Genomic DNA, 21,138 nt, shown 5'->3' with positions numbered 1-21,138 from the left:
ATTAGGACAGTAACATTGATACATTACTACTATCTAATTCTAAATACCATTCAGGTTCTTCCAGTTTTTCTATTGATGTCCTTTATAGCAAAAGGATCTAGTTGAGAATTTTTATTGCATATAGTTATCACATTTCTTTAGTTGTTTTCATTGTAAAACAGTTCCTCAGTTTTTCTTTATCATCTCAGTATATCACATTTATCATTAATTTATTCATTTAATTATTTGTATCTTTCTAGACCCATGGTTTCCAGTATTATTCCATGGATAACGATCCATTACTATCATTATTTATTTTGATGCTCAAAGTATCTATTATTTTGCTAGTAGGATCCCTTAAAGCTGGCTCTTGTGTCCTCTTGGTATGTCCCCATCATTCTTTGAGCATTTCTTTTTCTGGCACAATAAGATATAGGTTCATGTTTTTAATTTTTTGCTTGCCACAACCTTGGAATTAGCCAGATCTCTAATAAGCCTGGTTCTTTATTGTAGAGAATGGTATTTAGAAGCCAACATCTGAGTATGCACGTTGTCATTAGGGTATCACTGCTTTTGAGCCTTCTCAATAAATAATATTAAGAAATATATGTATGTCTAGGTATACATACATATGTGTACTCACAGTTACATCTGTATTGCCTTATCTTTCTATATATGTTTAAAACCTTGAGTTCCAATCAGTACCTTCAGCTCCTGTGCAGAAACCACAGGACGGACAGTGCAACAGTGGCACAGTCGCAGAGTTCTTGCCTGCTTTGCCAGAGACCCGAGTTTGATTCCCAATGCCTGCCCATGCCGGGGAAAAAAAACAACAAAAAACCCACAGAACTCAGCCTTTTCCCATTCCATATTTGTAATTCCCTACTCTGACAGTGAGAAATCTAGCTCTAGTTATCCTTCATATATTTATTTTAAACTATTTATTCATTGAACGAGTTCTCCTGTATGTAACTGTTCAAGTTTGCTAGCTGCCATAATGCAACACACCAGAGACGGATTGGCTTTTAATAAAAGGGGATTTATTTCGTTAGTTCTTCAGAGGAAAGGCAGCTAATTTTCAACTGAGGTTCTTTCTTATGTGGGAAGGCACTGGGTGATCTCTGCTGGCCTTCTCTCCAGGCCTCTGGGTTCCAACAACTTTCCTTGGGGTGATTTCTTTCTGCATCTCCAAAGACCTAGGCTGAGCTGTGAGTGCCGAGATGAGATATGCCAAGCTGCTTGGGCCGTGCTACATTGAGCTCTCTCATTTAAGCACCAGCCAGTTAAATCAAACATCATTCATTGCAGCAGGCACACCTGGTAGCCGACTGCATGTGTAATGAGCAACAGATGAGGTTCACTCGCCATTGGCTCATGCCCACAGCAACAGAACCAGGTACCTTCACCTGGCCAAGTTGACAACTGAATCTAACTGCCACAGTAACTAAGCTCGCATTTCCAGTGCCAACCCCTCTCCTCCTCCCACCTGTGCTCTTTCACTCTGTGCTAGGCTATTGGCATGTGTGGAGAACTGTAGTCCTTTTAGGCTCTGACACTCTATTCTGCGCCACCACAGCACTCACCTTTTCCAGTACGGAATCCAGTACTGACACATTTATTTGGCATGTTTCTCTTATTTCCTTTAGTCAGGAGTAGTTTCTTAGCCTTTCTTTGCCATTCATGGCATTGACATTTTTATAAAATGTAGGTCAGTTATTTTATAGGATGTTCTTTAGGTTTAGTGATTTTTTAAATTTTTGCCTGCCTTAATATCACCTCCATCATGCAATTTTTTTCTCTTTCACCTGAGCAGTTTCCCCCTTCTGATTTTCTGTATTGATATTTACTACTTATATTTCATGCCTTATTTTCCATACAAAACATGAAGCTTCTTTACAACAGATATATTTCTTATTCATGTTTTTAATCTCATTGCATTTCGCACTCTTCCTTACAAATGTATACATAATATATTGGATGGATAAATGAAAACAATAAAATAATGTAATATTTAGCATAAATAGTTTGTTCCATAGTGTTTATTATTTTATCATTTTATAAAATCATCTCTAAGGGCAAATCAATTTCTAGAATGACATTTAAAATTTTTCCTATGACCATTACAAAGCCAAATCATATCTATAAGGTGCTAATCTATACTTTGCATTTTCTCAAATTAAATTTAGAGTATATTTACTCAAAATAGAAGCAAAAATTTTTTCAGGTACGCTTCTCAACCCTAAAAATGAGGTCCTCTGAGCCTTAGAGGATAATGTCCTCAGGAAGCAGACCCATTCTGTGTATTCAGAAAGACTGAACAATCACAAGGCTTAACTTGTATATAGTTAGTCCTTACTTTCTGTTGAAAAATCAAATGGCATAACCATTTGAAGTGGTTTTCATAAATGTAGATCCAGTAATAACTACATCAGCATCACTTGGGAACTTGTTCTTACAAGTATAAATTCTCAGGCCTCTCCTCTAACCTACTGTAGAAGAAACTCTGGGATTGGGAGCTAATAATCTGTGCTCTAACAAAACCCTCCAGCTGATTCTGATGACAAAGACAACAGAGTATCCAGAACTAGAGCTTCCTGAGCAGAGCACACCATTATGCCATGAATGAGTCATGGACGTGCCAGGGTACTGATCCCCTTAGTCTATGGGGGTAACTTTAGCCTCAGGAAGCCTTCCCTGTTTACCCCAGTGTGCCATACAAAAACAGTTTTCTAAGTATGCTATTTGAAAAAAGTTGGGAATGCTGATCTGATTAATTACCCTCATTGTTTCTACTCTAAGAGCTTCCTTAGTTCAGGACTACTCAGGCACTAGATTTTTTCTTAAGTTTATTCCTTCTTATTTATATAGGTTTCTATAATATCTCAGAAATGATGCATGTGCGTGTATTTTTTCTTGTTTGATTATGCTTTTTAACTGCCTTTTTTGTTTTATAGGGAGTTCCAATTAGACTTGAAGTTGGGCCACGCGATATGAAAAGTTGTCAATTTGTTGCTGTCAGACGAGATACTGGAGAAAAGCTGACTGTTGCTGAAAATGAGGCTGAGACTAAACTTCAAGCTATTTTGGAAGATATCCATGTTAACCTTTTTACAAGGTCAGTTACTTCGAATTGCTTATATCTCTTTAGATACTTCTCAATAGTTGAGATCTGTATACTAAGGAATTCTTTGATTGCCCTAGCTGGAAGTAATCTTTCCTTCTTCTGAACCCACATGCTACTTAATTAGTCTCCTTGTGACTGTTCATTCTTTCTGAATATATGAGAGGGGTTAGCTCCCTAAGGGAATTACATTTTCTAAGGCTTAAGGGGACTTCATTGAAGGGTTTTGGGCTTCTATTATGTTTTTTGTTTTTTTTTTTTAACGTGGGCAGGCACCAGGAATTGAACCTGGGTCCTCTGGCATGGCAGGCAAGCATTCTTGCCTGCTGAGCCACTGTGGCCCTATGTTTATTTTTTTAAGTGTTTCCTGATCCTTAATAGGTTTGCAATGAGTGCTAATAGTCTGTTCCCTGTACTAGTTTGAGGTAATTTCAGATCCAGGCTCTTAGAATTAATACCCGAGGGATTAAGTCTTCCCTCTAGCCACTCTATCTAATACACCATAAACTAAAAAGGGGATATCTATATAATATGTAAGAATAACTTCCAGGTTGGCCTCTCAACTCTGTTTGAAATCTCTCAGCCACTAAAACTTTGTCTTTTTACTCTCTTCGCTCTTTTGGTGGAGAAAGTTTTCTCAGTCCCTTGATGCTGAGTCCCAGCTCATCCCAGAATTTCTGTCCCATATTGCTGGGAAGATTTACACCCCTAGGAGTCATGTCCCATGTAGATGGGGAGGGCAGTGAGTTAGTTCTCTTAACGTTTCAGCTTAGAGAGAGAGAGAGGTCACATCTGAGCAACAAAAGAGGCTATCAGGGAGTGACTCTTAGGCCTAATTTTAGGTAGGTTTAGCCTACCCTTTGCAGGGCTAAGTTTCATAGGGGTGAACCCCAAGATCGAGGGCTCAGCCTATTGATTTGGTTATCCCCAATGCTTGCAAGAATATCAGGAATTCTCCAAATGGGGTAGTTGAATATTTCCCCCTTTCTCGCCATTCCCCCCAAGGAGACTTTGCAAATACTCCTTTTTTTTTTTCATTCAGCCAATGTTTATTGAGTCTAACTGAATGCCATAAAATTGCTGGATTTTGGAACAGAAATGTGGAAAATAAAAATGTGAACAATTTCTCAGAGATAAATGTTTACAAGGGGGTGAGATACAAAACATCCTGGGAACAAAATGTCATGGGGAATACAGATTAAGCTTGGAGTTGAATCGAAAATACCCCAGGGAGGACAGCAGAAGAAACGGTTTGAAGGCCACACAGAAATTGGCAGGTAGAGAAGGACAGGAGGCAGGATGTGTGGAACCACAAGTGGCTTAGAATTGTTTTGGTGTAAAGTGCCAGGCAGCAGTGGTGAAAAGTCCTGGAGAGGCAGGCTGAGGCCCAGAGCTTAATGATGTGTGTAGACTGGCCCAGTTGGAATTTTTTGAGTAAGCCAGTGATAGAAACAGATTTCTCTGGATGATTACCCAGGAAGCAAGATAAGGATGGACCAGAGGATGGGAAGAGACTGAAAAAACAGCTATGGCAAAAAAAAATCAATCAGCAGATGATAAGGTCTTCAGTTACAGCAGTGGCAGATGGAAATGGCACTTGGAGAGGTGGAATGAACAGGGTAGGGTGTGGTTTGACTGTGGAGGGCAATACAGTGGGAAGAATACACGGTAAGTTCACGTTACTGGCTTGAGCACTGGAATGTAATTTCAGCGTAGAAACCAAAGTCACTGATTAATAAAATAACCTATGCATGGGTATGTTGCAACATAATACAAACGCAGCCTGCAAAAAGCAAACACCCTTACAGAATTGGTACCATACACATACAAATACTTCTTTATTCACTGCTCAGATCACTCTGGAATTTATCAAGGCATCACACTAACCTAACAAACCAACAAAATCTCATGCTCTTCAAGGTTCCTTGTACTTATGGTGTTCAGTTAAACTGAGCATACAAGTTAAATTAGGAAATGTACAAGTCAAAATATAAATTTTGCACCAAACAAACATTCCTCCCTTTAGTTTCACACAGAAGTTGAAGTTTTAAACTATAGATGGCCATCTGTTTTCAACAACCTGCAATATAATGTTCCTTTGTTTTTCCTCATGTTACAATATTTTTTAATTTGTACATTTGGGCGCCATCACTGTACACTCCAGGCATTCCTAAATTATACCGTCTCAGTCTTTATTGTCTCTCTTTGCTCTGGTTTCATACGGCACCCCCAGCCCTTCTCCCTCGTTTTATTCTCACATTCAGTTTCATTCCGTGTACTTAGGTTATTGTGCCCAAATCAGGTAGTATTGGGCTATCCATTTGCAAGCCCACTATCTTAAATCTTAAGTCTGGGTAACATATTACTTTCCCCAGGTCTTAACCTCACTATAAGGGAGGCTTGAAAATACAATCTAATCTGGTTCTCTGGCAGAAGGAAAAATATATTTGGTAGATACGTAGCAATGCCTGGCACAGATCACATTGTCTTAGTCATGAGATTCCCAAAAGAAAAAATATATAGTCTTCTATTCCTTAGTCGCCTTCTATGAGTGATCCTTTACTCTGTGACATTGACTGTAGAAGAGAATAATATTTATTTACATTTCTAAAATGTGAGGTTCTTATGAAAGAAGAGTTACATGGTACGTGATTATAACTTGAATAGTGGAGTCTGATTGTTGATACACATCAATGAAAATATTAGGTGTCCTTGTACATGGTCCCCCACTGGCTCCGTGGAAAACTGACTTAGGGCGCCTGTTAAGGTTTCCTACCCTGAATTTACCTGAGACAGAAAAGTGGTTCAGAAACAGAGAGCAGAGCAGTGGAGCAGGGCTAGTGTGGAAAGGTGCAGTGCGAAGGCCTCGGGGGAGAAGCTAGGGAAGAAAGGTCCTTTTCTGGGGGGGAATTAGTCACACATGCTGGGGAGTTTTTGAAATAATACCACACGTGCTCAGGGCAGGACACATACCCTGAAAGACCATGGGCTGATTTACAGACTTAATATAAACTGGGCTAAGCATCGAAGAGCCTCGCCACAGAGCCAGTCTACATAAAACCCTGTGTAAGAGGGAGAATCTGACTTCCAGAGTACATCAGAATACTTGAATGCCCAGAATTCCACGATAGTTTACAATGCACAAAGAGGAAGAGGTGGCTCATTCAGAGGAGTGGGTAGTGCAAGTAGTATAGCCAGGACACGTACGTTGACCAGTAGAAATTTAATAGTAGTTATGCAAGTAATTATCACCAGTATGTACTTGGTAAATCCTCACAGTAATGTAGTAATAACTGAGATTTACTGAAGGTCATGTTTATCTTATATATGTATTTAAATGTCATATTTGTAAGAAAAATGATATGTTCTTTCTAATATCATTATTAGAGCTTCTGAAGACCTTAAGACTCATATGGTGGTGGCTAATACAATGGAAGAGTTTCAGAAAGTACTAGATTCTGGAAAGGTAAGAGATTTCTAGAAAGTTTTGGATATAAAAATATTTCAGTAAATATTTTAAGACTCACTTAATTTGTGCATAGTATTAATTCCTTTTTTAAGGCGTTACACAAAGGGATTATATATTACTAAACATTGTGTATCCTTTATCGCCACTTGATTTCCAAAAGCATTGCAACATTATACCATTTTTAGATAATACTAGTAACTAATTATGTAAAAACTTTTTCTCAGGCTGCATATACTAGCTAAAGAACATGTATCTTTATTACCACAGAAATCTTTATTACTGAAATTTTTAGTTTAGTTGTTTCAGTTTGATGTAAATTCCTAATGTAAGCATTGCTCTGGTTTAGAATGTGAAGAGCACGTTCCTAAAACAAGATGAAAAGTCAGTTTCTTTCAATTCCCTGACCATACATACTTACCCGGATCTTAATTGAATGAAATTTCTCAGTAATGTGGAGAGAAGAGTTTTACTCAAGTCTAAGCCTATTTTTCAGATGCCCACTTTTAGTGCAACGCTAAAGCATGGACAGGCATCTCTCACTGTAACTTTTTTATGATTATTTTCTTTTTGTCCACTAAGGATTATTTATTTTTAATTTCCTTAATTATAGAAATATGATAATGGTCAGCTTGCAATACAGTCTATTCAAAACATTGTGTAAGAGTAACAGTTAATCCGTTGCTTTCACAGAAATGAATCCCAGCAGGTATTAGTGGAATAATTTCTTTGGAATAATGTCGTTAATCCTAGTATTAGATAAACTACTGTAGAAATTATCTTTCTCTGGTAAAACAGAAGGACTGTAGTTGTATGTGCAAGAAATACTTAATGGCCAATCATTAACTTACTTTCTCATATTTAGTATTCAGTTCCATCTATCACCTCACCTCATGTTGGTTAGCAGTGATGTGTTGACTGACCTTTGAGGCCATTGTAAATAAAATTGTATTTACCAGGAGGGAAAAAGGAAAGACAGCTTTTGGAACGTGAATGTAGGTGAAAGTTTGATATTTCTACTTTTCCCGATTGGTATAAATCAAAAAAATAATTCATTTTTTTTTTATTTATAGGGCTTGCTTTTAGTAAATTTTCCCAAAGGGAGAATTGTAATTAAATAAAAAATAAATATTAGCTACACATAATGTATATTTTTTAGTTGTTACACATTACTAATCTATTACTGGTTATTGTGATTTTCAAGTATTAATATTTCTCCCCATCAGCATTTTCTACTAAAGAATTTAAGAAATTACAGATTGCAAAAGATGGTCTTTACTTTTTTAAGATAGTGTCTTTTTAAAACATAGATAGGAAATAATCTGATAAAAACTTAGAAACCTAGAAACCTTTCCATGGCTGAATAAATACTTTTAAAATGCTATCCTTTCATATTAATGAAGATAAAAAAATTAAAACATGGTTTTTGCCACATTATCATGTATAAATCTAAATATATTTAATAACTTTATTTGAATTTGTTTATATGCTACAACCATGACTCCTTTATTTTGATTTGGTTTTAAATTCATTAGAGAAGTACAGACATTAAGGCTTAGTGATTTTTTTTCATGAAAAAGACTTTGTTCACTGTAAAAATTGTTAAAGTTATGGAAAAATAGAGCTGTAAATTTTTGTAACTTAAAGGTAAAATTTCAAAGAAAACCGATTTAAACTTATTCCCAAAGGCAGTCTTTAAATTTTGTCATCATATTTTTAACATGATGTAGTTGATAAAATTTCTTCCCCCATTCTGTCTTTTGTAATGAATTTCAACACTTTTCTGAATGTACATTTTTTTCATGCTTTTTGTTTGTATAAGTGCTAATGATTTACTAAGTCTCAATATGGGGCAGTGACTGTATTATTTCTGCTTTTTTGTCTCTAGATTTTGTTCTTTAAAAATGCAATTTTACTGAGATGTATTTACAAACCATATAATCATCTAAAGTATGCAATCTGTGGTTCATAGTATCAATCTATAGTTGTGCATTCATTACCAAAATCAGTTTCTAGGTTTGTTTTTACTTTAATTTTCATTGCACAAATTATTTCCATATTAAAATTTCAAAAAGTAGTTATTATTGCCATGCTTGCCACCTTTTCCCCAGCTACTTCTATCCTTACGATTTGCCAAGATATAGATTAACTCTTTATTATCTTAAAACAGATTATCAAAATAAGTTTACTAACTTTGAGAATTAGGCCAACACATTCTACTGAATGAACATGAGATTTAAATAATTAATAATTATAATAATTATGATAATTAATTATGGGAAAGTATTAATTACTGCAGTCCTCACCCCCAGTAATATTCACCTGATGAATTGCCCAGTTTTCTGTAATTTCCTGATTGATTTATTTTCACTTTTCTTCTGCTTAAAGAAGCCCTTTGAAAACCAGATCCCATGTGCTGGGAGGGGTTTGCATGAAGGACTTTTCATTGGAGCATGGATGAAATGTGTGGCTTGTAATGCTTAATCAGAAATTAATGAAAAAGCTAGATAATTTCCTAGCTGATTTTTTTGTTATTGTCGTTTTGGGGTTTTTTTGTTTGTTTTTTGCATGGGCAGGTTCCTGGAATCGAACCCAGGTCTCCAGCATGTCAGGCAAGAATTGGGCCACTGAGCCACCGTTGACTGCCTGCCTACCTGTTTTTAAAGTGTCTATTTCTGATGCATGGGAATTCTCCCCCACCAACAGCAGTGATCTCCAGGAATTTTTTGTAGGATCGTCACATAATTATTATTGAAGACAAACCTCATTTTGAAGTAGACATGCTCTGGAAATGTAGCATTCAGAACTGGCAGGGATTCTTAATGTGTATCTAGTCCAGCCTCCACATTTTATAAAAGAAGACTGAGGTCTAGAGATTCTCAAACAGGCAGTGCATTTCAAAATTAGGATTAAAAGACCGTGGTCTCTTGATTTTGCCCCATTATTCTCTGTGGTCTAACGAAATAAAATTGAGAGTTTTTTTTTCCCAAACAAAATGATTTGGACCTTCAAATATCCTTTTGTTAAAAAAAATTACTCATTTACTTGTAACATGGTAGAAACAGTCTAGGAATAAAGTGCGGTTTACATGATTTTCATTGTTATTATTGACCTTTACTATTTATCATTTACCTTTTGTCCTCCCAATACCATTTAGATAGGCAAAGCACACACTGGTCCAGAATTGAAATTAGGAAGATATAATGGGAGTCTAGACTTGGGTTTGCTTGTCTTTTGTTCCTTCTCTTCAGCTATTATTTTATAGCCAGTTTATTTGGACATTTTAATGTATCACAACGGTGTCTTTGTTGGATCTTGATGATCTGTGGTGTGTGGGTTTGGAATAGTAGAAAGATATTCTTCCCTATCTTTTGTACCTTCTGAGCAAATACCCTCGGAGGCTTGCAGAGGTAACATGGCTTCAAAAAGACTGGGAGAACTATGTTTCATTTGTAAGTTTAGTAGAAAATTCGAATGTTACCTTTTTTTTTTAGAATAGAAGGAGTTATTAATACTATATGATTATTCTTTTTTTTATTAGATTGCTCAGATTCCCTTCTGTGGAGAAATTGACTGTGAAGACTGGATCAAAAAAACCACTGCCAGGTAAACATAATTAATAGATAAAGCATGAGAAATTTTGCAACAGAGGAAAATGGAATTCATAGCATTAATGACTGAAATTCTTGATTTTGGCTTTTGTTTTTTGTTTTTGTCTTTATTTCAGGGATCAAGACCTTGAACCTGGTGCTCCATCAATGGGAGCTAAAAGCCTTTGCATCCCCTTCAAACCACTCTGTGAGCTGCAGCCTGGATCCAAATGCGTCTGTGGCAAGAACCCTGCCAAGAACTACACCTTGTTTGGTCGTAGTTACTAAGGGCTAAAGCAAAACCCCTATCTCCAAACCTTCTCACTTTTTAAAAAGTTGATACTAATATTGTCCCAGATATAGCCAGTTTTATGATTTTTTAAAATAAAAGGTCTAAAAGCAAGTCATATAAGACAGTTATTCTTATGCCTAAATTAACAGTGAAAAAAGACTTTTCTGTAAACAACCCCAGTAATAAATATCATGAGCTAATTTTGGTTTATGTATTTATTTGTTTCTGAAATACTATAAGAAATTCCTATAGAAAGATGAAAATAAATAAAACCATGTAGCTGTTCTTGATTTAAGCAGTCTCCACATTGTATCAGACTTTAAACCAGCAGTTATCCCTTTTCTTCTGTCTTGAAGCACTTCTATTCCATAGCTCCTTCTGCTAAATCTAAAATTGTCCTAAATCTTTGTTTAAAAACAGAACAAAACCATAAATGGAAGTAAAATATGTTTTTTCTTAGGGTTCTTTTTTCCTCTAATTTTCATCTAAAACAGTCATGGTTTCTGAAAGACTCATCAACCCTCCTTGCTTCTACTTCTTATTTTGTACATTTTTCATATCATTTCTCTGTCCCCACTACACCATTGTTTTCCCTGAGATTACTAATGATTCTTATGACCAAATTCTGCTGAATTTGATACTGTATTAGTTAGGGTTCTCTAGAGAAACAGAATCAACAGGGAACACTTGCAAATATAAAATTTATATAAGTGTCTCACGTGACCGCAGGAATGCAGAGGCCAAAATCCACAGGGCAGGCTGTGAAGCCGATGACTCCGATGGAGGGTCTGGATGAACTCCACAGGAGAGGCTCACCAGCGAAGCAGGAATGGAACCTGTCTCCTCTGAATCCTCCTTAAAAGGCTTCCTGTGATTAGATTTAGCGTCACTAATTGCAGAAGACACTCCCCTTTGGCTGATTACAAATGGAATCAGCTGTGGATGCAGCTGACGTGATCATGACCTAATCCTATGAAATGTCCTCATTGCAACAGACAGGCCAGCACTTGCCCACTCAGATAAACAGGTACCACAACTTGGCCAAGTTGACATATGTCCCTAACCATGACAGATACCTTTTATTAAAACTACGTATGGCTTGCCATCCTGGCTCTCTGACTCATTTTCTTGGTTATGTCTCTCTTCCACTGACTCTTCTTCCATGGCCTACTCCTTAGACTTTGGTGTCCCAAACTTCCATAGTTGTCCCTCTGCTCATACTACTTAAATGGCCTCATCTAATCCTAGAGTTTCAGATAACATTAATAGGATGATGACGCCAACATTTTTGTCTCTACATCAGAGCTTTAGGCCTCTGTTCTAGCTGCGCACTGAATTCTCCTGAGTATTCCATGGACATTTCAGGTTAACATGTCCCCAAAATTTCACTTCATTCTTCACCCCTAGATCTGCCCCCACTATTGTACTTCCTGCCTGGAAGATTGTTACTCCCAAAATGTAATCAGTGAACCAAAACTAAAAGACTGAGATTCATTGTATCCAGCTCCTCCAAAACCTCATCACCCAAATTCATTCTGCTTGCAAAGCATATTGCTGGTACCTGTTTTCTCCTTGGCCCCTCCCTTCATAGTTCTGTAGATTTACTTCAGGCTTTTCACCTCGTATCTTGATTACTATAATGACCTCCAGTTTTATCTCCAGACCAATCTCATTACCATATGTGTTTTTTTTCTTCTAGTACAATTTATGAACATGTTTTCCTTCCTGTTCTAGTTTGCTAGCTGCCAGAATGCAATATACCAGAAACAGAATGGCTTTTAAAAGGGGGAGTTTACTAAGTTGCTAGTTTACAGTTCTAAGACTGAGAAAATGTCCCAATTAAAACAAGTCTATAGAAATGTCCAATTCTAAGGCATCCAGGGAAAGATATCTTGGTCCAAGAAGGCTGATGAAGTTTAGGGTTTCTCTCTCATGTGAGAAGGCACATGGCGAACACAGGGTTTCTCTCCCAATTGGAAAGGCACATGGCGAACATGGCGTTACCTGCTAGCTTTCTCTCCTGGCTTTGGGTTTCATGAAGCTCCCTGGGAGGCATTTTCCTTCTTCATTGCCAAAGGCCACTGGCTCGTGGCCCCTGCTTCCTGGTGCTGCAGCATTCTCTGTTCTCTCCGAATCTCTCGTTCTTCAAAATATTTCCTCTTTTATAGGACTTCAGAAACTAATGGAGACCCACCCAAATGGGTGGTGACACGCCTCTACTTAACGCAGTTTAACAACTACTCTTGATTAAATCACATCTCCAGGGAGATGATCTGATTACAGTTTAAAACATACGATTCTGAATAAGGATGAGAAGAAACGGCTGCCTTCACAAATGGGATTAGGATTAAAACATGGCTTTTCTAGGGTAAATAATTTCAAACCACACTTCCCATCAAAAATCCTTCTGTGGCTCACCAATTTATGGGATAATATTTAAATAAACCCTTTAGCCCAGCCTTGCTCATCCTGCCTGTTCAGTCCTATTTTATTCTAACCTAGCATTGTCCTTTGCAACTTAACCATTTGGGTTTCCTGCCTTTGTTCCTTTACCTCTCATTTCTCGTCTACCTGGTAAATTTCAGGACCCTGTTCCAATGCACCTTTCCACCTAGGAGGAAAAATTCTCCAGTTAAAGAAAACGACTTTAAAAAGGACATTTTTAACTGTGCTTTGAACGACAAGTGGAATTTTAATAGGAAAGGTGGAAGAACATTGCAGAGGTGCAAAGGCAGGAAAGTACATGCTATGTGCGAACACAGCAAAGCTGTTCTAAGTTCACAGTAACTCAAAGCAGATACTAAATGTAGCATGCTTTCAGGACTGAGTATGTGTATTCATGTGTCTAGTGTTTTAGCTTCCTTGGCTGCTCAAGCAAATACCATGAAATAGTTAAATGATGAGATTATATTAATTAACCCAGTTTTGAGGTTGGAAAGAGCCCAGATCAAGGTGTTGTCAAGGTGATGCTTTCTTCTCCAAAATTTATGTTCTGGGGTTGGCTGTCCAGATCCTTGGTTCTTAGCCACCATGTGGAGCATCTCCTGGTCTCTCCCTTCTCTTGTGGGTTCAGTTGATGCTCAGCTTCTGGTTTTCTCTCTGTCTGTCTGAATTCCATTCTGCTTATAAAGGACTCCAGTAATCCTGATTGGGTTGGGCCACACCTTAACTGAAGTAACCTCTTCTGAAAGTCCTACTTACAATGGATTCACACCTACAGGACAGGATTAGACTTAAAACGTGTTTTTCTGGGATACGTACAACATCTAACTTAATGAGATAAACTGAAATTTATCTGAGTCACATTTTTAGTACTCAGAATCATTATTTCTTTTGATTTATGGCAGCACAGAATTCTTTATCTTACTTAGTTTACCGTTAATAGCTGTGTAAACTGCCCACTTCTTCGTCTGTAAAACAGAAGTCTAATACCTACATCATGGAGTAACTGTGCCTCATAGAGTAAGGTACTTAGAACAATGACTAACACATAAGTAGTAAATAATAGCTAATGTTAGTTATGGCCATGACGATGCAGCCAACAGGAAGAGACCCCTAATATATAGCTCTAATTATGGTGTTACTATATCTTCTAGTTGTTTTTCTGCAAACTAACACAAATGCTTTAAAGGGACTAGAGTTTTTTAACCGGTCCATGAGAAAACCTGAGAAGTGGATCAAGACTAATAATTTGCACTTTTTTTTTAATTGAGAAATCTTCACACACATGCTTTCTATACATGGTGCACAATCAATGGCTAACAATACCACATGGTTGTGTATTCACCACGATAATTTTTTAGAACATTTGCATCACTCCAGAAAAAGAAAAAAACTCATACATACCATACCCCTTACCCCTTCCTCTCATTGACCACTAATGTTTCCATCTACCCAATTTATTTTACCCTTTGTTTATTTGTTTATTTATTTATTAATTTATTAATGTATTTATATCCAGATGTGTTACTCATCTGTCCAACCCTGGATATGAGGAGCATCAGACAAGGTTCTCACAATCACACACTCACATTGTAAACAAATAACTTGCCTTTTATACTAGATTTCCTGGCCATTTTGGAGAAGGAGACTTTGAACATACTGCCTCTCTGTGGTACAGAGTTATCTCCAGGCTACTTTGTGATGCTTGTGATGAAGAAAACTAATCGCAGAAAACCCCGAAGTTTGTTGCTTTAAAAGGAATTCACTTTTCTTTTAATGTAATTTAATTGAGATATACTTACACAGCATACAGTCCATCCAAAGTATACCATCAATGGCTCACATTAGGAATTCACTCTTCAGGCACTATTGTAAATAATGTAAATAATGATATTAAGGAAAGAATCCTTAACCCAAATGTACCTCTGATAAACAAGCTTTTAAAGTGAGTTTCAGCTAAATCAAACCATTCTCAAACACTATAGCTTAAGAGTGGTGGTGCTTTTTAAGACAGTGCGTAAATTTGAATCCAAATTATCTCTCAAAAATAAGATCACTTTTATTTGCAAGTTACAGCCATTCACTAGAAATAACTGACAAGTTAAAAAAGTGGTTGTATACTTAGTTTTCACTGCTGCAAAAAGAAAACTCACAGCTCAAGGTTCAGTTTTTTACTGACCTCTCACTGGGGCCACCAGTGTACCTACATCACATTTTCAATCTTCAGCATTTCTAGTTCAACCATGAGTGTGTTTAATATAGTTTTTTAACTTTTTTATTAGAGAAGTTGTTGGTTTACAGAAAAATTGTCAATAAAACACAGAGTTCCCATATACCACTCTATTATTGATATCTTGCCTTCGCATTCCTTGCAATTGATGACAGAACATTTTTATAATTGTATTATTAAGTACAGTCCGTGGTTCACCTTAAGATCACTGCTTGTATTGTGCAGTCCTGTGGATTTTCTTTTTCTTTCTTTTTTCAGTCTTTACTACAGCAAATTAAATGCAACACATAATTTCTTTCAGTACCATTCTGCTTTGGTTACTGTGACTTTATAATAAGTTTTAAGATCAGGACATATAAGTCCCCCAACTTTGTTCTTTTTCAAGATGACTTTCGCTATTTGGGGCCCCTTACCCTTCCATATAAATGTAATGACTGGCTTTTCCATTTGTGCAAAGAATGTTGTTTGAATTTTTATTGGGGTAGTGTTAAATCCGTAAGTCGCTTTGGGTAGAATTGAAATCTTTACAATATTTAGTCTTCCAATCCATGAACATGGAATGTCCTTCCATTTATTTAGGTCCTCATTGATTTCTTTTGGCTAAGTTTTATAGTTTCAAATATATTCCAAACTATGTGATTATTTTAGTTGCTATTATAAATGGATTCCCCCCCCCCCTTGATTTCTTCTTCCAATTTTTCATTACCAGTGTATAGAAACACTACTGATTTTGGGGTGTTGATCTTGTACCCCCCACTTTGCTGAATGTGTGTTATTAGCTCTAGGAGTTTTGTTGTAGCTTTTTAAAGGCTTTTCTGGATATGGGATCATGTCATCTGCAAACAAAGTTTTTCTTCTTCCTTTCCAATTTGGTTGCCTTTTATTTCTTTTACTTGAATTATTGCTCTGGCAAAAACTTCCAGTGCAATGTTGACTGTCAGCGGTGACAGTGGGCATCCTTTTCTTGTTCCTGATTTTAGAGAGAAAGCTTTCAGTCTCTCACCATTAAGTATAATGTTAGCTGTAGATTTTCATGCATGCCCTTTATCATGTTGATGAAGTTTCTTTCTTTCCCTAGTTTTCTACAAGTTTTTATCAAGAAGCAGTGCTGGATTTTTTCAAATGCCTTTTCTGCATCCATTGAGATGATCATGTGGTGTTTTTCCCCTTCATTCTGTTAATGTGGTATATTACATTAATTGATTTTCTTATGTTGACTCACCCTAACATACCTGGGATAATTCACATTTGTTCACAGTGTATAAATCTTTTAATGTGCTATTGGATTTGGTTTGCCAGCGTTTTGTTAAAGGTTTTTGCTTCTGTATTCATAAGGGATATTGGTCTGTAGTTTTATATTGTTTTGGTATCTTCATCAGGCTTTGCTATGAAAGTAATGTTGGCTCCTTCTGCTTCTTTCTCTCCTTCTCCCTCTGGGACTCCCATAATGCAAATACTGGTACTCTTGATTGTGTCCCAAAAGACTATAGACTATATTCATTTAAAAAATTTTTTTTTATTAATTTTAAATAAAAAAATATGACAACAAAGAAACACAAACATTCTTAATATATAATCATTTCATTCTACATATATAATCAGTAATTCACAATATCATCACATAGTTGCATATTCATCATCATGATCATTTCTTAGAACATTTGCATCAATTCAGAAAAAGAAATAAAAGATGACATAAAAAGAAATAAAATGAAAACAGAAAAAAATTATACATACCATACCCCTTACCCCTTCCTTTCATTGATCACTAGCATTTCAAACTAAATTTATTTTCACATTTGTTCCACTTATTATTTAATTTTATTCCATATGTTCTACTCATCTGTTGACAAGGTAGATAAAAGGAGCATCAGACACAAGGTTTTCACAATCACACAGTCACATTGTGAAAGCTATATCATTATACAATCATCCTCAAGAAACATGGCTACTGGAACACAGCTCTACATTTTCAGGCAGTCTCCTCCAGCCTCTCCATTACATCTTGAACAACAAGGTGATATCTACTTAATGCATAAGAACATCCTCCAGGATAGCCTCTCGACTCTGTTTGGAATCTCTCAGCCATTGACACTTTGTCTCCTTTCACTCTTCCCCCTTTTGGTCGAGAAGGTTTCTCAATCCCTTGATGCTGAGTCTCAGCTCATTCTAGGGTTTTTCTCAATCCCTTGATGCTGAGTCTCCACTCATCCTAGGATTTCTGTCCCACATTGCCAGGAAGGTCCACACTCCTGGGAGTCATGTCCCACGTAGAGAGGGGGAGAGAGGTGAGTTTGCTTGTTGTGTTGGCTGGAGAGAGAGGCCACATCTGAGCAACAAAAGAGACTCTCTTGGGGGTGACTCTTAGGCCTAATTTTAAGTAGCCTAGACCTATCCTTTGTGGGGTTAAGTTTCATATGAACAAACCCCAAGACTGGGGGCTCAGCCTATAACTTTGGTTGTCCACACTGCTTGTGAGAATATCAAGAATTCAACTAGGGGGGGTTGAATTTTCCCCCATTCTCACCATTCCCTGAAGGGGTCTTTGCAAATACTTTTCCACTCACTGATTGAATCACTCTGGGATTCATCAGGGCATCACTCTGGACAAACCAACAAAATCTCATGTCCTACTCAAGGTTCCATGTACTTATGTTGTTCAACCAACTATCTACATAATTTATATTAGGAGATGCACTAGTCAAAATATAAATTTTGTACCAAATAAACACTTTTTGCTTTAGTCTCACATAAATTGAAATTTTAAAATATTAATTACCATCTATTTTCAGCACCCTGCAGTAATGATATTCCTTTGTTCTTCCTCATACAAAAACATTTTTTAAATTTGTACATTTAGTCACTATTGTTATACACTCTAGGCATTCCTAGATTATGCCATCTCAATCTTTATCATCCATTTTTTTTTGTGATTTCATTTATGCCTCCAGCCCTCCTCCCTCTATCATTCTCACATTCGGCTTCATTCAGTGTTTTAACGTAATTGTATTACAGTTAGGTAGTACTGTGCTGTCCATTTCTGAGTTTTTATATTCAGTCCCATTGCACAATCTGTATTCCTTCAGCTCCATTACCCAATGTCTTACCCTATTTCTATCTCCTGATGTTCTCAGTCACCAACAAAATATTCCAAGTTTGTTCACTAATGTCAGTTCATATCAGTGAGACCATACAGTGTTTGGCCTTTTGTTTTTGGCAAATCTCATTCAGCATAATGTCCTTAACGTCCATCCATGTTGTTACATACTTCATAGCTTTATTTTGTCTTACAGCTGCATAATATTCCATTGTATGTATATACCACAGTTTGTTTAGCCACCCGTCTGTTGATGGACATTTTGGCTGTTTCCATCTCTTGGTAATTGTTAATAATGCTGCTATAAACATTAGAGTGCAAATGTCCATTTGTGTCCTTGCCCTCATGTCCTTTGAGTAGAGGCAGCATATAGATGGGTCCTGTTTTTTTAATCCATTCTGACAGTCTATGTCTTTTGATTGGGGAGTTTAACCCATTAACATTTAGTGTTATCACTGCATGGGTAGTACTTTCTTCTACTATTTTGCCTTCTGGATTTTATATGTCATATCTAATTTTCCTTCTTTTTACCTTTACTCATAGTCTTCCTTTCTACACTCTTCTCCACACCTCTCTCTTCTGTCCTTTTGTATCTGTCTATAGTGCTCCCTTTAGTATTTCTTGCAGAGCTGGTCTCTTGGTCACAAATTCTCTCAGTGATTTTTTGTCTGAAAATGTTTTAATTTCTCTCTCATTTTTGAAGAACAATTTTGCTGGATATAGAATTCTTGGTTGGCAGTTTTTCTCTTTTAATAATTTAAATATATCATCCCACTGTCTTCTCACCTCCATGGTTTCTGCTGAGAAATCTATGCATAGTCTTATTGGGCTTCCCTTGTATGTGATGGATTGCTTTTCTCTTGCTGCTTTCAAGATTCTCTCTTTCTCTTTGACCTCTGACATATTGATTAGTAAATGTCTTGGAGTACTTCTATTTGGATCTATTCTCTTTGGGGTACGCCGCACTTCTTGGATCTGTAATTTTAAGTCTTTCATAAGAGTTGGGAAATTTTCAGTGATAATTTCCTCCATTAGTTTTTCTCATCCTTTCCCCTTCTCTTCTCCTTCTGGGACACCCACAACACATATATTCGTGTGCTTCATATTGTCTTTCAGTTCTCTGAGTCCCTGCTCATATTTTTCCATTTTTTCCCCTATACTTTCTTTTTCTTGTTGGATTTCGGATGTTCCATCCTCCAGTTCACTAATCCTATGTTCTGTCTCTCAAAATCTACCAGTGTAGGTTTGCATTGTTTTTTTCATCTCCTCTACAGCGACTTTCATTCCCATAAGTTCTGTGATTTGTTTTTTCAGGCTTTTGATTTCTTCTTTTTGTTCATTCCTTGCCTTCTTCATATCCTCCCTCAATTCTTTGATTTGGTTTTTGATGAGGTTCTCCATATCTGTTCGTATATTCTGAATGAATTGTTTCAGCTCTTGTATCTCATTTGAGTTGTTGGTTTGTTTCTTTGACTGGGCCATATCTTCAATTTTCCTAGTATGATTTGTTATTTTTTGCTGGTATCTAGGCATTTAATTACCTAAATTACTTTATTGTGGAGATTGCTTTCACTTCTTTTACCTAGGGTTTTCTTGCTGGATGAATTTGTTGTCTATCTGTTCTTTGACATTCAGTTCAGCTTTATCTGGACCTCTAGCTTAGGTTTTGTTTCACAGAGGAGAATTTTTCAGTTCTTCTTTTCTTGTTTCTTGCCCTGCTTATATTGTGCCTTTTCTCCCCCCACACTTAGGAGGGTCTACTTAGGTATTATAGACCCAAGTCAGATTTTCCCAGACCAAACTGGCCTCCTATCAGGAGGAAAGAGTCACCTGCTTCGGTTTTCCCTGAGGGTGAGACCCAGCAAGTTGAAAGACTTTCCTGTGAAGTCTCTGGGCTCTGTTTTTCTTATCCTGCCCAGTATGTAGTGCTTGTCTGCCTGCAGTTCCCACCAGCATAAGGTGATGCAGTACCTTCTACTTTGGCAGACTCTCCCTGCTGGGGGCGTGGCAGAGATAGAGGAGAGGTTGTAGGCTGGTTTTAATGGCTTCAGATTACCAAACCCTGGTTTCTGAATTCCTTGAGGGAGGGATTCCACCTGAGTTGGGCTTCACCCCTCCCCTGGGGAAGGCACAGGCTCCAGACAAGCCCTCAAACAACCTTGTTTCTGCCTATATCTGAGGCAGTTGCAGCCTGAGAAGTTCTGCCGATATATCCAAAGGCAGTCAAGCCCTTGTAGAAGCATAGCCACAAAAACCTCTGTTTCCTTTTTTTTTCTTTTTCCGTCAGCCCTGCCCCCTTGGCTTCGGGGCAAAAATCAGTGACTTCTGCTTTAACCAGGTTCACCTGAGCTGGGTGCCTATTTTCAGTAGTCAGGACTTGTTAATTAATTCCATAATTGGCGGTTAGTTGGGCTCAGCCCCTGCTGCTGGTAAAGTCTCTTTCCTTTCCCCTCTGGGAAGCAGCCTGTGGGGGAGGGGCACCAGCCTCTGTGGCTTGGGGAACTCACGGTTCTGGGGGGGCTCGCAGCTGGTCCAGCTGGTCCAGACTTGGGTATGCTGTGTGTCTGGTCACTGACGTGGCCCCATGAGCTATTCTGTACTGTTTCTGTTTATTTAGTAGTTTTTCTGGAGGATGAACTAAAATGTGCACATTGTTAAGCCGCCATCTTGGCCTGGAACCTATATTCATTTTTTAAATTCATTTTTCTTTTTGGTCCTTAGCCTAACTAATTTCAGTTTTCTTGTCTACAAGTTTTGCTAGTTTTTTTTTTTGGTCATCTCCAATCTGCTGTTGAAAGCCTCCTTGCATTTTATCATTTCAGTTACTGTGATCTTCAATTCTAGTAGTTCTGTTTAGTTCCTTTTAAACATTTCTATCTCTTTGCTGTTTTCCTGATATCCTTTAGCTCTTCCTTTATATT

At 37.3% G+C, this 21,138-nt stretch overlaps 1 protein-coding gene across 1 annotated transcript in view; it reads left to right on the top strand.

Annotated features, from left to right (window-relative positions):
• The window catches only part of EPRS1 (glutamyl-prolyl-tRNA synthetase 1), an 89,465-nt gene extending 78,817 nt beyond the window's left edge, over positions 1–10,648 (top strand). Inside the window, exons 29-32 of the mRNA XM_077157872.1 lie at positions 2,934–3,094; positions 6,488–6,566; positions 10,108–10,172; positions 10,294–10,648. Of these exons, the coding sequence (XP_077013987.1) occupies positions 2,934–3,094; positions 6,488–6,566; positions 10,108–10,172; positions 10,294–10,444 (456 nt within the window). The 3' untranslated portion in view covers positions 10,445–10,648. The remainder of the gene's footprint in view (positions 1–2,933; positions 3,095–6,487; positions 6,567–10,107; positions 10,173–10,293) is intronic.
• Positions 10,649–21,138: the final 10,490 nt, after the last annotated feature.

Source organism: Tamandua tetradactyla, chromosome 4 (genome assembly GCF_023851605.1).
Source record: "Tamandua tetradactyla isolate mTamTet1 chromosome 4, mTamTet1.pri, whole genome shotgun sequence".
In the NCBI taxonomy this organism is placed as follows: domain Eukaryota; kingdom Metazoa; phylum Chordata; class Mammalia; order Pilosa; family Myrmecophagidae; genus Tamandua; species Tamandua tetradactyla.
This window is presented reverse-complemented; position numbering and strand designations above follow the sequence as displayed.